Consider the following 16,394-nt stretch of genomic DNA (forward strand, 5'->3'; position numbering starts at 1 on the left):
CATGATGCTACCAAAATACAAGCAATAAGAAGCCATAGCACATCCCTTGAGGAGCTATTTCAGCAGTTCATCACCTATTGCCTTCACGGGGAGAGATGTGGCCTTCGGTCCCCTTTCAGTCTGATTTTTTCCCCCTAACTTCAGCTCCCAGCCCTCGGCTCTTTCTCTTTTTCTCCGCTAGATTAATAACGTTACCAGCCCCAGTGCTCACAATTCTGCAAAAATCAAGAGATTGTAGTTAAAAAAGAAAAACCACTCGTGATGGTTAAGTCATTGTGGGTTCTTTGGACTTGCCTTCTGGATTTGCTGCATCATATGTTCAAGCTTCTCTGAGGAGGTGGGTCAGCAGCAGCAGCAGCACGGGGCTCATGTGTTGTATCTGAAGCTTATTGACTAGAGCAGGTGGGAGCAAACACAGTACACACATGAGAACACTAGAAGGCGCTGAGGCAGAGGAAGGTTCAGTACAGCGATGAAGTTAAAATGGGAACTGTTGCATTTTTGAGAGTTCACATAAAGAATCTAATACAGCCCTTCTGCCCACTTGCTTATTGCAGGCACAAGAGAACATCTTAACTTCCTGCTCTGTGCTGCTGGATGTTTCTGCTAAAATGATGAGCAGTGGAACAGTTAATAGTGTTGAGATTTAAATGAATATCAGTAGGTTCCAGAGTTAACACACCATTGATATTAATGTGAGAGTTCACACCTCTCTAAGCTATTCTCACAGGCCACGTGCAGACTCAGGAAGAAAATGCCCCAGCAATTAAAATCAGGAAGCTTCTCTTCACAGTCAGGAACATGCTTTTTAAAAATATTAAAGTTGGGATTCTAGACCACAGATCTGTGGCAAGAGGCAGAGCCCAGGACAAGTTCAGTGGATCTAGCTATACAGAGCCCTGCGTATATGAGACAGCTGCTACCAGCCTCAGACACTGGGCTCTCTACCTCTCCCATGGCACCAGTGCTTGTTTATCTGTCCTCCCCTTATTAGTGGCTGAGTTGTGTTAATTAACTAATTGCTCATGTCAGAGTCATTTCCCCAGCATGTGGAGCACGGCATATTCCATGCCTTGGTGCACGAGTCCAGGTCACATAACATCCAGTACTTAAGTGTAGGGTGACTAGGAGTCAGGACGCCTGGGTTCCATTCCCAGGTCTCCCGGTGACTCTGTGCGACCTTGGTAAAGTCACTTAGCCCAGGCCCTACTCTGAGTCCAGCGCTCAGCCCTCTAGACAGCAATGCCGACGTCCCCCCCAAAGACAAGAATCCAACAGGGGTGGGGGAAGAGCCAGGCAATATTTTTTTTAAAGGAAGACCTGAAACTGTGTTGGCTCCTTTAGTCCACTCACCTCTGTGCGAGGTGGGAACAATCACCCCTCTCTAGTCCCCCGTGGGAGGCTTGGCCAGTCAATGTGCAAGTGCTTTGAGATCCACCAGAGGGAGAGGCAGTGGGTTGCCCGGCTGGAGGCGCTGCATCTGGTGCGGTGCCGGATCAACACCTGATTATGATCAGCTGCCGCTGCACAGAGCCCTGCCCTACAAAGCACCTCCCTGCGCTTCCTGTTTATGTCTCTCTCTGTAATGTCGTTAGGCCCAGCTGCCTCCCTGAGGTCTAGGTACAGCTGTGAGCTCATGGGGTTTCCATGCGGTCAGAGACAGCGACACACACGCACAGCTCCTCTCTCACATGGGAGGTAAAATTACCGCACAAGCAGGCTCCGCCCAAAGCCCTGCTGACTCAGCTCAGTTCCTAGGCCAGCAAGGATCAGCTCCGTGTCGCCTGCAGCCTTTAACACGGAGCCTGTGAGCCCAGCCCCTGGGAGAACACCCCCAGGAGCCCGGCTAGAGACCGGTCCTGCTGGCCACCTGACCGGCAATAGTGCAAAGTGCGCAAGAAGCACTCACCCACTCCCGTCACGCAAGGGGCTCTGCGTGCCCTGTCCCCCATATCTCCTGGCTCCTGTACAGAGGGACTGCCCTATGCACCACTCAACTGGCCACAACCAGCATGGGGCAGGCTACCATCCCACCGCAAGATACAAATCAGGTGACTGACCCGCGGAATCGCCCGACAGGAAGGGCCACAGGGCGAGTGACGACAAGTTATCCAGCATCCTCGACTTGAACCTCTTCCGATCTAAATAAAACGTTTTAAGGCGTCAGATTCTGCCCCTCCTGTTCGTTAACCCTTTCTGAGCTGGACAGTGGAAGACGATGGGACTGCAAGGAAGGGCGGGCTAGAAATGGCCGACAGAGGCCTGGAAGCTTGTCATTGAACTTTGCTGCTGCCAACCAGGGTCCCAAAGGGGGCAACACCCAGCAGGCCACGTGTGCAATGGGATGGGTTTCTGTGGTGCTGATCGAAGGCAATGGCGTGGGGGGGGCTGTATCTCAGGAACCCCTTGTTCCACTGACCCCAAATTTGGATCACTAATCCTCTCCTGCACCCCCATGAGGCATACCAAATTTTACGGCAATCCAAGCCAGCCTGTGGATTTTGGTGCCTTTCAAAGAAGAGTCCTTTAAACACGGCCTTCGCTACCTTAACTACATCAGAGTTGGTGCTCTGCTAGAATGCAGAATTTGGCATGCAAACGTCAGGGGTTTCCTGCCTTACCAATGAACGCTAGAACTAAACAGGAATATAATCCTCTTGGACTCATGCTCTGTGCTGGAACCAGGAACAGTGATGTGTGTGTTTCAATGGTGCTTACAGACCCCGCTTGAGATCGGAATGCCCCTGTGCTGAGCACAGCCCGTAAGTATAGTAAGACAGGCTCCCACCCTAGAGAGCTAAATGTCAATAAGGCAGGGGCCAGCTAGGGAGACTGAAATGAGCTCCCCCGTCAGGAAATTAACTCCCTCACCTTCCACTCGAAGTGCCAGGTGCATTTCTTTGACCTGCCCGTCTACAACATAAAAACTGAGCAACAGGCACAGATTTATTAATAAACATTTTCCAAAATAAAACACTCCATTGCACACACACACTTCTCCCCCCATGGGGAGCGGATGAAAGAACAAAACACGTGACAGACATTAGTCATGTTGCTTAATGCACTACTGGAAAGGGCTCCGATGTCATTGTGATGAGCACAATATATAAAGAAAACAAATAGACACACAGGGATCAAGTTGGAGGAAGGTTTTTTTATACCCATTTCACAGATGGAGGAACTGAGGTCCAGATCTTCAAAGATATTTAGGCACCTAACTCCAATTGAATCCAAGGAAGTTAGGGGCCTAAACTCCTTTTAGGATCTGGGCCTAATTGACTTGCCCAAGATCTCTCAGGCAGTCTGCGGCAGAGCTAGGAATTAAACCCAAATCTCCTGGATCGCAGCCCAGTGCCTTATCTACAAGGATGGAAAAGCTAATAAAAGACAAGACCCCGATCGTGCAAAAAATTAAATAGCGGAGCCTTTAATCAGGTATAAAATACAAGACACGAGTTTTATAAAAAATACAGAACTGGAGAGTCAAATGGATCATCCCAGAAATGGTAAAAACCCCATCGGAGCCCAAGGCAGGAAGCTGTGACGCGCTGTCCCGCTCCTCTGAGCCTGGCAGGGGGCCTGTGCAAATGCAAATTCATGGGACAAGTTTAATTCGTTAAAAGCACTTAACTGAAGATTCGTTAAGGGGCTGATCCAGAGCCCAATGGATTCAACGGGCACCTTTCCAGTGGGTTTTGGGGTCACACCAGTTTAGAGCATTGCACCGGAGAACAGTGGAACCCCTGACAGTGACCCCGCCCCCAAGTCCTTTGTGCTTATCCAGCATCCTTCACATCCAGGGATTCCAGGTCACTCTACAAAGGCAGGCACTTGCCAACAGGGTAAACTGAGGTACAGAAGAGCTAAGTCTTTCCCCGCAAGTCTGCAAGAGCAGAACCCAGGCGGGTCTCCCTGACCGTCAGCTCCTGCTGCCTCCGGAGTGAGACTCGATCTTCAGTAGAAATGGGACACGGGCTGGATAGGTCAGACCCAAACATCCCTGAGTCCGGATCCAGGGTTTGGATTTGGTCCTGATGCCAGGTCCCACACGGATCGAGCAGCATTGGATCTGGCCCTGCTGGGCCTGACCCGTTAGCGCCTCCTGGTGGAAGAGGTGGGAATGATCCGTCGTGAAGGGGGAAATTTGCTCCCCGGGGCAGCTCTTCCCACCCATGCGTATTTCCCCACCCTCACTGAATCCCTGCCCTCCAACGGTGTTGGAGGAGGGGCCTGAATCCAGATCTGTGTCCTTGCTCCGGGGCCGTGGCAGAAGAGAGAAATACTCAGGAACAGAGCCACGGAGCTGGCCCTTTCCTGCTTGTGTTAAAACATATAAAATACAAGATGGTCAAGGCCTCGATCGGACGGGCCAAGGGAAAGCACCAATGGTAGGAAACATCCAGTGCGCGCTGGTCGATGCGTCGCTGAGCGACCCAGGGATGATCGCAGAGCAAATCCTGGGAAATGTCAGTGTCCCGAAGGTTTCAGATCCTCACCCCGAACACCACCCGAGTTTGGAGAAGAGCATGGGCAGCGCAGAGGGGCACCGGGGTTTAAAGGTTATTACCCCCCTCCCCAGCCCTCTAGCAAAGTTTAACCCCAATCCCCATCTGAAGACCTAAGGCATTTCCTGTTAACCGGACTCCGGAGGGTGAGGTTCTTCTTTCATAGCTTATTGGTAAATCTGCTGGAAGTTGCACTGGGCCTGCGTGTGCGTAAAATTTCCATGCTCCAGGCTTCTTTGTTCCAGCTTTTACTTAAGTGCAGGCCTAGAGCAGAGATTTCTTCCTATTGGTTTCCCTCTCTGCAGATGTGATCCAGAAGAGAGATGACCCAGAACTGATTCCCCTCAGAGACACGATCCAGAACGGACCCACCACCCAGCAGATATGATCCAGATTTCTTCCGGACATGCAATCCAGGAGGGACCAGCTCCCACGCTGACCCGGGCTCGGAAATACACTGTCCGTACAAAATCCCAGCTTCAGCTGCTTAGGAAGGAAAGTCCAGGCTGAAACTCACATGTATAAAAAAATAAATAAGATGCTTGAGAGCTTTGCACTGTTCCGTCATATGTCTGGCCAGATGTGTCAGTTGGCTGCTACTCGAGACTTCATCCACTCCAAGCCAGCTGGCAGGCTGCACGAATGGGGAGAGAACACGCATTAATAACCACGCTCTGCACTGATACCACCTGCCAGAGCGTTACACAATGGGGAAACTGAGGCAAGGATGTGATTGGCCTGCGTTGCTCAGAGCTGGGAAGAGAACCCAGGAAACCTGGCTGCCAGCCCCCCTGCTCTAACCACTGGATCCCACTCCCCTCGCAAAGGCAGATGCAGAACCCCACTCCCAGCTCTGTTACATTGCACTGCCTCCCCCAAAGCTGAAAGCAGAACCCATAGATCCTAACTCAGCCCCCTCTTGCTCTAACCACTAGACGGCGCTGCCTGTTTCAATACAATGCAAGTAGCAGGGTGTCCTTATCATTGGCAAAGCTCTCGGCAAAGCAAACAGCAGCAGACTGTGCATACGAGCAGGCTCCTCTTTGGGGGAGACACCATTCCCAGAGGCTGAGAAGTCCCTGATTATCCCACAATCACAGCTGAGTCAGCCTCCCGCTATCAAAAGGCCTTGAGGAGAACAGAGAAAGGCAGGGCCCCTTTACAGGCTGGGAGATGAGACAAGGGGCTAGAGACAAGGTGGATGAAGTTTCATCTGGGCAGTGAGTCATTGGTTAACCCAGCCCCAGCTACTCAGCCTGACGCGACCCAGACAGGCGCACCTGCCCCCAGAGCGTGCGTCCGCAAACTGAGCAAACACCCGTCATGCCTCCTGGCATCTATTCCCAGGCTGCTCACATGAAGCCAGCGCAGCTGGTGCTGGAAGGATTCTGGCTGCGTGAGTCACGGCACTACCTGAGCGCCCTGGGGCAGAGACGAGGCTTTTGCCTTTTGTTTGAGGTGTTCAGAGAGTTTGGAAAAAATGAAGTGATGAACTCCTAGGAGCGGCTCCCACTTTACTGATGGAGAAACTGAGTCAGAGGTAAAGTGCCTTGCACACAGTCACACTAACTCAGGGACAGAGCTGAGGGAGCACCCAGTATGGAACTGGAACCCAGGAGTCCTGACTCCCAGTCCTCTACATTAACCACCAGACCCCACTCCCCTCACAACAGATGATCGCTGGAATCCCAGTTCAGTCCCCTGCTCTAACCACTACACCCAGCGCCTCACAGGTAAAGGGTGCCAGCTGCACACAACAGACACTTAGAGGTGGCTGGAACATTTAAACCTCAGTCAGGGCTGGGATGTGCATCTGCCCGGGCTGTATGTGTGAGAACCCTGCCTACCTCTGTGCTGCCAGAACCTCCCCTCCAACACCAGCTGTGCCGGGCCCTGGCAGGTCTAGTCAGTTACAGGAATCACCTGACCTTCTATTGGATTCTTTCCCAGACTCAGTGCTACTGATCTGCGGAGAGGACAGCGCGACCCCCAATAGAGCCAGCGTAGATCATTGCATGAGTATACACAAGCCAAGCACTTCCCCAGCTAAGGTGCCCCCAAACGCCCGTGCCAAGCAAGGGAAGAAGGGAGCCCACAGGAACTGCCATGCTGTCCGTCTAGCTCAGTCTCCCGTCTCGTAACAGTGGTCAGAACTGGAAGCTACAAGGAACCCCACAGCAAACAATTATGGAAGAAAGTGGCTCATGGCTTGGCACAGGAGGGTTCTAGCCCTTAGATAGTCCTACCCAGCCTAACAAGACAGCAGATGTGCTGATTATCTGTATGTCTCCACCTAGAGCTGGTTCTGGGGTTTCTCCCCACGACAAGTACATTTTCAGCAGCAATTCAAATAGCAAAATACTTCAATTTGGAAACGCCGCCCAGGTGCCTCATGGGAGTTGTAGTTCAGAAGCCTCATGCTCTCATTCACTTCTATCGACAAGGTTCCAGCTCAGACTACATTTCCCATGATGCACCACAGGCTCCCCTCTTGCATCATAAGATTCCGTGGCCATGGTGCATCATGGAAGATGTAGTCCGCCTGGGAACCTGACCCATAGAGGAGACTGGGGACAGGAAGCAACTGAATGACAGCATTTCCAACCGGGACAGCATTTCCAAGTTCAAGTATTTTGGCTTTCAGGCATAAAGCAAACACTTTTCACAACAAGTATCCTTTAAGCAAAAATCCAGTTCTCCACCAAAAAACAGTTTAGACAGAAAATTTTCAGCCAGCCGTACCCCTAAACTTTTGCTGAATGCCATTAAGCTCTGCCTCACTTCTGTCTTGTGGGAGAGAGTTCCACAGGACACTTAGGCACCAAAAGGGACCGCTTAGTTTACTCTGTGATGCACTCACCCCTCTCCCGTTAGGGCACAGCAGCCCTGGATGTGCCATGGATGGTCCTTGATGGAGCTGAGGGTTAGGAACTTGGAGATCTCAGAGGTAGTCATGGAGTTCTTTACATCCTGCTTGTTGGCAAATATCAAGACCGCCGCGTTCTGCAGGTCCTGGGGAGAGAGATCCCACCATTAACTTTCTCCCCGCTCCATTCAGCTCCCACCCCATGCGAACATCCCCCAGCCCGATGGTGCTGTTCCCGCCTCTGCCACTGAGCTGCTACGTGACACTGTGCAAGTCACTTCCTCGGTTTCCCCTTCCACCCTGTGGCTATTTAGATTGTGACCTCGTCAGCACAGGGGCTGTAAGCGCCTGGCACGATGGGGCCCTAATCTCAGCTGGGGCCTCCCGGTGCTACTGTAATAAGCCAAAACACTCCTTAAACCCCATTCTGAATGGGACACCAGTCAGAACTGGACTGAGACTCGATAAACTTGTTTCGCGTGACGCTCAGCAGCTGAAGGAAGGCGAGGAGCTGCTTTATGATCCATCAGCTGTTCCGTGGCGGCAAGCGCTGGGAGCCAGGGGGAAAAAGTGGGCACACGGCGTGCTTGGGGAGGAGGCGGAGCGCTGCTGGGGGGTGTTCCAGCCCCGGAGTACCCACGGAGTCGGCGCCTACGCTACAGATGGCTGGGGCCTTGTGCCTGAAACAGCTGGGTACCTTGCCGCTAATGCATCAGGCCCTCTTGAAGGGGATGGAGCGTCGTAAAGTTCCCAGCAACATCGCTCAGGGATCTGCCCCCAACTCACTAGACTGAAGCGGCTTTACTCTGGACATGAGGCCGTGGCCACGAAGGGCGACCCTGGTGCTAACATACCTCGTGGGCCAGCATCTTGTACAGCTCCTCTTTCGTCACCGTCAGCCGCTCGCGGTCGGTGCTGTCGATCACCAGGATGACAAACTGGGGGGGGGGGGGGGGGGATGGAAAGAGCAGATGTCGATCAAACACCCCGGTCCTGGGCTAACATCTGAGGCCTGGCTCAAGAGCTGCAGGTGGAGCAGGAGCCAGCTCGGGTGGATCCAGACCCTGCTGCGCTAGGTGCTGCACAAACACGGTCTCCTGCTGCTATCTGACATCTGAAATTCAGCTTGCGTCTAGCCTGGGAAGCTCTGCGGAGGACTGGAGAACTGGCACAACACCAGCGACCCCAAGGAAGGGAAACAATCATTTGACAGGAAGGGTGGCCTTGGGCTGGGACTCGGGAAACCTGGGGTCAATTCCTGCCTCTGCCGCAGATGCCCTGGGTGACCCTGGCCAAGTCGCAGCCATTCTGTGCCTCAGTTTCCCCATCTGTGGAGAATAATTCTTTCTCCCAAGATTGGCCTGTCTGTACATTACAGCTCATCGGGGCAAGGACTGTCCCACTATGTATATGTACAGCACCTAGCACAATGATGCCCCAATCTTAATTGGCCCCTCTAGCCCCTACTGGAATACAAATAATTAAGAGCTCCCCTCGGACTAACTTTCCATGGTAACCAGGAGAGACACTGACTCCCCCCTGGAGCTATTCATTAAAGGCCAAGCCAACATTTGTTCTATGGCTATACAGCGCCTAGCGCATGGGGTCCTAGGTGCTACCCCAGTACAAATAATTCATTGTAATGTCACAGCCAAACTCGACTGGCTCGGGGCTTTGGAGTGGGTGGAAAGTTAACAGGAATCTTGCGCTCTTGCTGCTCGGGCAAGACCTGTTCTGAATCGCGAAACAAAATACGGACGGCAGCGGGAGAGAAATTCCAGCTCGAGTTATGTCAGGAATGCTGGCCAGGCAGGAAGGACAAAGGACGTGTTTGAACTCGGATCCCTGCCTCTCTCTGCGCTGCCAAAACAGCTGGGGATCTTTGCCAGGGCGCTCTTCCCTCCGGGACAGTATTTTAATCCCATTCCAAACAAGCTGGGACAAAAGGGGAAAACCCCCACCCTGTTTAGAGAAGCGGCACCTCCTCTGGAGCCTTCCCCCCCAATTCCCACCTGCTTCCTGCCCTGCCCTAGTAAAAATCTGTTCACTCTCCGAAGCCACCCGCTCCATTCTCCTTAAAGGAGCGGCGCGATATTCAACGTCAAGTTACAAAGGAAGGGTCCGACCCTGCCACCTTTACTCCCAAGGAGCCCCATTATCGTCAATGGAAGTGATCGCTCGAGTAAGCATTGCTATGCAGGATCAAGCGCTAAACTGGGGTTGCCAGAGGAGCCGTGGGGAATTAGGAACTCAAACCCAAGGGGATTCGCAGGGGAATCCCGGACACTGGGCTGTGACATGGCAGGGAAAGCGAGGGAGGCTGTCAGCTAGCCTCTTGCTCTGAGGGTAGCACATGGAACCGCTTGGTTATGGCAGAGCGACACGGAGCCCAAGGGTTGGAATAACAGGAGAGGGGGCACTAGTACGCAGGTGCATCAGCAGAATCGTGTTTGGATCAAGGACTAGAGTCGCCGGGGGGCTGCCTGTCAGGACCGAGGCGCACTGGCAGGGCTGGGGGGTCCCCAAGAATACAACGGGAAGGGGTGAGGTGGGTTGGGATTGCTCTGCATTGGTTGAGGTGCGGGAGGCTATCCTAACACTGACATAGTAGGGAGCTGCGGGTCAGGATGAAGGGGCATCGGCAGAGCTGCATGCCGGGGTCCCAGCGCTGGAGTAGCAGGGCGGGCTGTGGGTCGGGCTGAGGAGCATCTGCGCACACAACTGGCAGCCATCGTGGCCAATCAGCTTCTCCCTTCCACTGTAACTACAAGAAAATCCGCCAGCTTCTCCAATCTGCCAAGCAAATCAAGCCCAGGCGAGCATCACAGGGCGAGCACAGCTAGCCCGGGAGGGGAGCGAGATGGTGCTGCTCCTCCCACCCGGCCCCTTACCTCCGTGTTGGAGTAGTAGGTGTTCCACGTGGACCGCAGCGTCTCCTGCCCCCCGATGTCCCACATCAGGAAGTGGGTCTTCCTCAAGATGATCTCCTCCACGTTGCTGCCGATGGTGGGTGACGTGTGCACCACCTCGTTCATGAGGCTGTGGGAGGCACAGGCCAGGCATCAGAGCCATCCCGGCATAACCCAGCACCAGACCCTCCCTTGCCCCCTAGAATGGAGCACGCCAGGTGCTTACCAAGAAGCAAATGAGCATGGAGCCAGGATGGCCTTGTGGTTAAGGCGCTGGATGGGGATCCTAGAGACCTGGGTTTAATTCCTTGCTCTGACACAGACTCTTGGGCAACTGACTTAGCATCTCTCTGACTCAGTTTCCCACCTGTAATATTCCCCCTCCTCCCACCCTTTGTCTTGTCTACAGTAGAACCTCCGAGGAAGTTCAGAATGCTGAACAAAACGTTCGGTTCTTTCAAAAGTTTATAACTGAACATTGACTGAATACAGCTTTGAAACTTCGCAATGCAGAAGAACAATGCTGCTTTTAGCCACCTTCGTTTAAATGAAACAGTGGAACCCTGCCCCCCCTTGCTGATTTCAGTCTAACCCCCGTTGCCTTCTGGAATGTGAAGATAGGATGCAGGCATCTTTGTTTGCTAGGACCATTTGCTGCCTGCTGGGGGAGGCTCTGCAGCAGGGGGTTTGGGCAGGGATACATCATCTCCCCCCTCAACCATCTGGCTGGCGGTTTGACTCTGAATGGGAGATGAAGGGATGGGAATACTCACAACTGGTAGAGGATGGTGGTCTTCCCTGCATTGTCCAGGCCAACAATGATCACCTTGTGTTCTGCAGAACCAAAGAGGCAGGGTCAGGAGGAAGCTAGCAGAGTCAGGCAGAGGCACCCATCAAATCCAGTCAACCCGGGGTGTAACCCAGCTTCCTGGCCCCCCCGTCCAACACTTGGAAAATCAGAGGGCTTTCAATGAGCAGGCTGGTTCTGATCGGGGACAAGCGGAGAGGGGGAGCTAAGCAGCATTTTAAACACGAGGGGCATAAAAATCCATGAGCCGAGTGATGCAAGATTCCAAGGCCCCCCCGTCTACGCTGGACTGGGATCACCCCAGGGAGCAGAGCTGGAATAGCATTGTGGCTAGAGAGAGATTGACAGTTTCCAAGGATCTAGTAGATAGTGGCAGTGCTGGTTCCCAGTCCAGTGCTCTGATCTGCTGCATAGCCTTGGGCCAGTCATGTCTCAGCTCCGTGCCTCAGTTTCCCTCCCCTGTTGTCTTGTCTATTTATACCGTAAGCTCTTTGGTGCAAGGACTCTCCCTTATGCTGTGTCTGTGCAGCACCTAGGACAGTGGGGCATCTAGATGCTATTGCAAGATAAATGTTAACTAGTAATTAGTTTAACGGGGCGGGATGGTGCGTCCCGTGGTTAGAGGCTAGACTAGGACTTGGAGATCTGGATTCAATTCCCTGCTCTGCCAACACACCCCTCCCCCCTGCAAAAAGCCATTTAGCTTCTATGCCCCGGTTCCCTGTTGAATGGGGACCACAGCGCTGCCTTCCCTCCAGGGGAGTTGGGGGATGAAGACATTAATGATTGCTACTGTGGTGATGGGGGCCGGAGAAGGATCATAGACTGCCACATCTGAGACAGACGGACATTTACAAATACACTAGGAATTTTGATCTTAAAAGTAGGCAGAAGGGAAACCCAACCAAGAGGCCCATAAGCCCGGCTCGATGGAAACAGAGGGGACCGTTTGCAACTCAGCGAAGGGAATTCTGCGCTTTGGTGCAAATGGAACATCTCCTCCAAACTCCCTCCATTCCAGAGTTCACTTTACCCACGGACCTTGGTGCTCTCAAGAGTCCGCCCCCAGCCAACGCAAACCCCCTTTGAAGCAGAGTTCCCCAATAAACTCCAGCGGAGGACCCGGCGAGCGTGTCACCAAGCCTGTGAATTGAGAGTGGCAGTTGTGGAGCTGGCGGTGGAGAGGGAGGGAGAGAGAAAGGCAGGACACCTCTCCTTGGACCCGAATTGCTGAGTGTGTGAAATGCGAGGGTCACCGTGCAAAGTCTGGGAACAGCTGTGATTTAAGGGGCACCCATCTGCTGCATGCAAGAGAGGGGAAGGATTTAGAGCAGGGGTTCTCAGCCTTTTTCTTTCCGAGCCCCCCGTCAAATCATGCTAGAAAAACTCCACGGCCCACCCGTGCCACAACTGTTTGTCTGCATATAAAAGTCAGCGTTAGGCGACTGCCTGGGCCCCAGGCCACAGCAGCCCATAAAGCTAAGTTGCTCAGGCTTCGGCTTCAGTCCCAGGTGGTGGGGCTTTGGCTTTCTGCCCTGGGCAGCCCCCCGAAACCTGCTCACGGCCCCTCCCGGGGGGGCCCAGGTTGAGAACCACTGATCTAGAGGAGCCACCGCTTCTGCAAAGATCAGTGGCTCTGAACTGAAACTGCTTCAGTCAGGAAAAATCCTGGCAAGCACATCAATGCCAGAGTAAAAATATTTCTGTGGGGGGAGGGCGTGCATGCAGCGCAGGACTCCAGGGGAAGGGAAGGAAACTGATGGAGCAGCCGTCTCCCCCTCTGGGCTCCGCTCAGAATCAAAAGAAGCTGTTTTCTCTGCAGACCAGACGCCCACACAATGGGCTGCACGGCGGCATTGTCTGGGAGCCCAGGCCAGAAGTATGGCTGGCCAGAGTTTGGAGCGCTCGGGGAAGGGAGGCTGTTCTCAGTCCCACCCTGGCTGCTGGACGGGGCAGCCCGAAGGGCAAGAAAGTGAGAGCAGCCGGAGCAACATAAAGCCAGGGTGGGGAAAGAGGGTCAAATGCCAGCTCCTCCAGCAGGGAGGGCAGTGGGGGGAGAGACCTTCACAGGTACTGTTCTGTTCCTGGCAAAGCCCCAAATCCACGGCCTGGGGCCCAGGCCCAGCCCTGCCCCCCAGAGAAGTGTTCTCCCCTGCAGATTTCAGGGGCTGGGGGGTGATTTCAGATACAACCCCCAGGGTGAAGGGACCCATGTCTAAAATCCCCTCAGGAGGCAGCTTTAGGCCCCAGCTCCTCCTTTCTGCCCCAGTGTCCAAATCAGGCCCCAGAGAGCCACGGGACACCCAGAGGGAGGGGAACCTTTCCCATGAAGACCAACTGCTGAGCCCCCCCTCCCGTAGACTGGCTTCCCCCTCCCCCCCAGCTCCTTTGTTTTCCCTGGTCTCCTTATTGCAAGAAACTTTCTTCTTCCATCTGTTGTTCAGCTCAGCCCCCTGCCTCACCCACAACCCCCCCTCCCAACCCTCTGCAGCTTCCTACCCCCGCGGCCCCTTCTCCCAGCAGCCCCCCAATCTACATCCCCCAACCACTCCAGCAGCCCCCCCCACCTTCCCCAGGCCACTTTCACGAGCAGCCCCCCACTATTCCCCCAACCCCCTTCCCCCCCACCTATGCCCCCTCCACAGCCCTCTGCCCTCCCCCAGCAATACCCATCTACACCCTCCAGCCACCCCAACCTCGGTCCCCCAGCAGCCCCCCACCTAACCCTCCCAGCCTCCGTCCCCCGGCAGCCCCCCACCAAACCCCCCAACCTCGGTCCCCCAGCAGCCCCCCACCTACTCCCCCAACCTCCGTCCCCCACCTACCCCCCCAACCTCGGTCCCCCAGCAGCCCCCCACCTAACCCTCCCAGCCTCCGTCCCCCGGCAGCCCCCCACCAAACCCCCCAACCTCGGTCCCCCAGCAGCCCCCCACCTACTCCCCCAACCTCCGTCCCCCAGCAACCCCCCACCTATCCCCCCAACCTCGGTCCCCCGGCAGCCCCCCACCTATCCCCCCAACCTCGGTCCCCCGGCAGCCCCCCACCTATCCCCCCAACCTCGGTCCCCCGGCAGCCCCCCACCTTCCCCCCCAACCTCGGTCCCCCGGCAGCCCCCCACCTTCCCCCCCAACCTCGGTCCCCCGGCAGCCCCCCACCTTCCCCCCCAACCTCCATCCCCCGGCAGCCCCCCACCTTCCCCCCCAACCTCGGTCCCCCGGCAGCCCCCCCCGCCTGCCCAGCCCCCCAGGTGCCCAGGGGGTGGAGGGTCCCAGGCAGGCTGCCTGCGCTCCCCCCTTTGCCGCGCGAGTCGGGACCGGGGGGGGGGGGGGGAAGAGAAGCGGGGGGGTCCCCCCGGGAGGCCCCCCCTTACCTTGGCTGCCGAAGATGCTCATCAGCTTAGCGAACAGCTGCCCCATGGCGGCGCCGCGCCGCGAACCCGCCGCCTGCAGCTACTGGCCGGGCCGCGCGCCCGCCCCCGCTTTATAGCCTCCGCCCGTGACGTCAGCGAGCGGGCCTGGCCCCGCCCCCTGGAGGGGTTTCCCACCGGGCCGCTGCGCACCGAGTCCCGGGGGGGGGCTGATTGATGTCGGTGGCAAAGAGGAAATTCCAGCTAGTCCCATTCCCCCCCAGCCGGGGGGTCCCTTCCCACCCCCAGCCCCACACCCTCCCTTCCCACCCCCAGCCCGGGGGTCCCAGGCCCACGCCAGCCCCACACCCTCCCTTCCCACCCCCAGCCCGGGGGTCCCAGGCCCACGCCAGCCCCACACCCTCCCTTACCATCCCCAGCCCGGGGATCCCAGGCCCACGCCTGCCCCACTCCGTCCCTTCTCACCCCCAGCCCGGGGGTCCCAGGCCCACGCCAGGCCCACACCCTCCCTTCCCACCCCCAGCCTGGGGGTCCCAGCCCCACGCCAGCCCCACGCCCTCCCTTCCCACCCCCAGCCCGGGGGTCCCATGCCCACGCCAGCCCCACTCTGTCCCCTGGGGTCCCAGGCCCCATGCTCGACCAGCCCCTGTGGCAAAGGGGAGACCTTTCGATTGGACCCATCCCCAAAATTCAAGATCCCACCCACGGATTTTGACTACCCCTGAGCCAGGAGGGGCGTCTTGCTCCAGTTGGAGTTTGCGGCCAATCTCTGGTTACACTGGAAAAGAGAGACTCCCAACTGACTCGCATTGTCCCCCTGTTGGTATCCGCCTCTTGTCGCTTGTCATACCTCGATCTTTGGAGTAGGGACAGGCTTTCTTTTGGTTCTGTGATTGATTGTACAGCGCCTAGCGCTGTGGGGCCCGGGTCGATGATGGGGGCTCATGGGCGCTGCCACAAAACAAATAATACTGCAAAAAAATACACCCAAACACAGCAGCCTAGTTCAAACCACAAGGGGAGGGGGGAGGCATCAAAGATTCTGCCCCAAGAAAGACCCCCTCCCCCTCCCATTTCTGATGCTCAGCCACATCCGATCCAGACTATCCAAACTTCTGATGTCCAGAGATCTGGGCTGCAGATCTCTCCGGATTAGCCTCTCCCTGGAGGATGCTGCTACATGCTGCTTCTGGGTGGGTTGGCAAAGTTTTGCTCACAGTGTTTCAGGATTTTCTCCCCTCGACCTGAAACTTCAGCAGCAGCATGGAAATAGAATGAAATCCCTTTCGGTGCCTGTCGGGAAGGAGGGATGTTTGATTTGGGGGTGAAGGTCCAGGCTGGTTCTTACTTTACTGCAACAGATACACTCAAACCAAGCTCCTGAAACAGAAACCTTGGCGGCAAACAAAGCTCGGAGGGGGATTTACCCAGAGCTGCTCCCTCTTGGCAAATATTTAACAGCAGTGAAAAGATCTGATAGCTGAGCCAAGCTTCCCTTAAATGCTCTTTCTCAGACTCCACCCAGTGTGCTGACAGACAGAACTGTAAAACTTTCATCCATCCCCTTTTCACACTGGCAGAGCAGTAGGCCTAGGTGAGTGGACTTTAAATGTACAGCATCTGGGCTAACAGGGAACTATGTCCTCCTTCTGAATGGGGAGAACTAACACCAGCCCAGCTTAGAATCATAGAATATCAGGGTTGGAAGGAACCTCAGGAGGTCATCTAGTTCAACCCCCTGCTCAAAGCAGGACTAATCCCCAGACAGATTTTTGCCCTAGATCCCTAAGTGGCTCCCTCAAGGATTGAACTCACAACCCTGGGTTTAGCAGGCCAATGCTCAAACCACTGAGCTATCGCTCCCCCCTTGCAAGAGGAGAACCTTGCATAGAGCTGGCACTTCGTCCATAGCCTTTTTCTTCTTCACCGCTCGTGGGCA

The 16,394-nt window shown here is 55.3% G+C and overlaps 1 protein-coding gene across 1 annotated transcript; it reads right to left on the reverse strand.

Moving 5' to 3' along the window:
- Positions 1-3,402: 3,402 nt before the first annotated feature.
- ARL5C (ADP ribosylation factor like GTPase 5C) lies at positions 3,403-14,564 on the reverse strand. Its single transcript, XM_054014685.1, has 6 exons — positions 14,459-14,564; positions 11,054-11,114; positions 10,263-10,410; positions 8,226-8,309; positions 7,366-7,517; positions 3,403-5,139 (listed from the first exon to the last, which is right to left on the reverse strand). The coding sequence occupies exons 1-6, from the start codon at positions 14,502-14,504 to the stop codon at positions 5,091-5,093; spliced, it is 540 nt and encodes a 179-aa protein (XP_053870660.1). The 5' UTR covers positions 14,505-14,564; the 3' UTR covers positions 3,403-5,090.
- Positions 14,565-16,394: the final 1,830 nt, after the last annotated feature.

This window comes from Malaclemys terrapin, chromosome 25 (assembly GCF_027887155.1).
Source record: "Malaclemys terrapin pileata isolate rMalTer1 chromosome 25, rMalTer1.hap1, whole genome shotgun sequence".
Lineage (NCBI taxonomy): Eukaryota > Metazoa > Chordata > Testudines > Emydidae > Malaclemys > Malaclemys terrapin.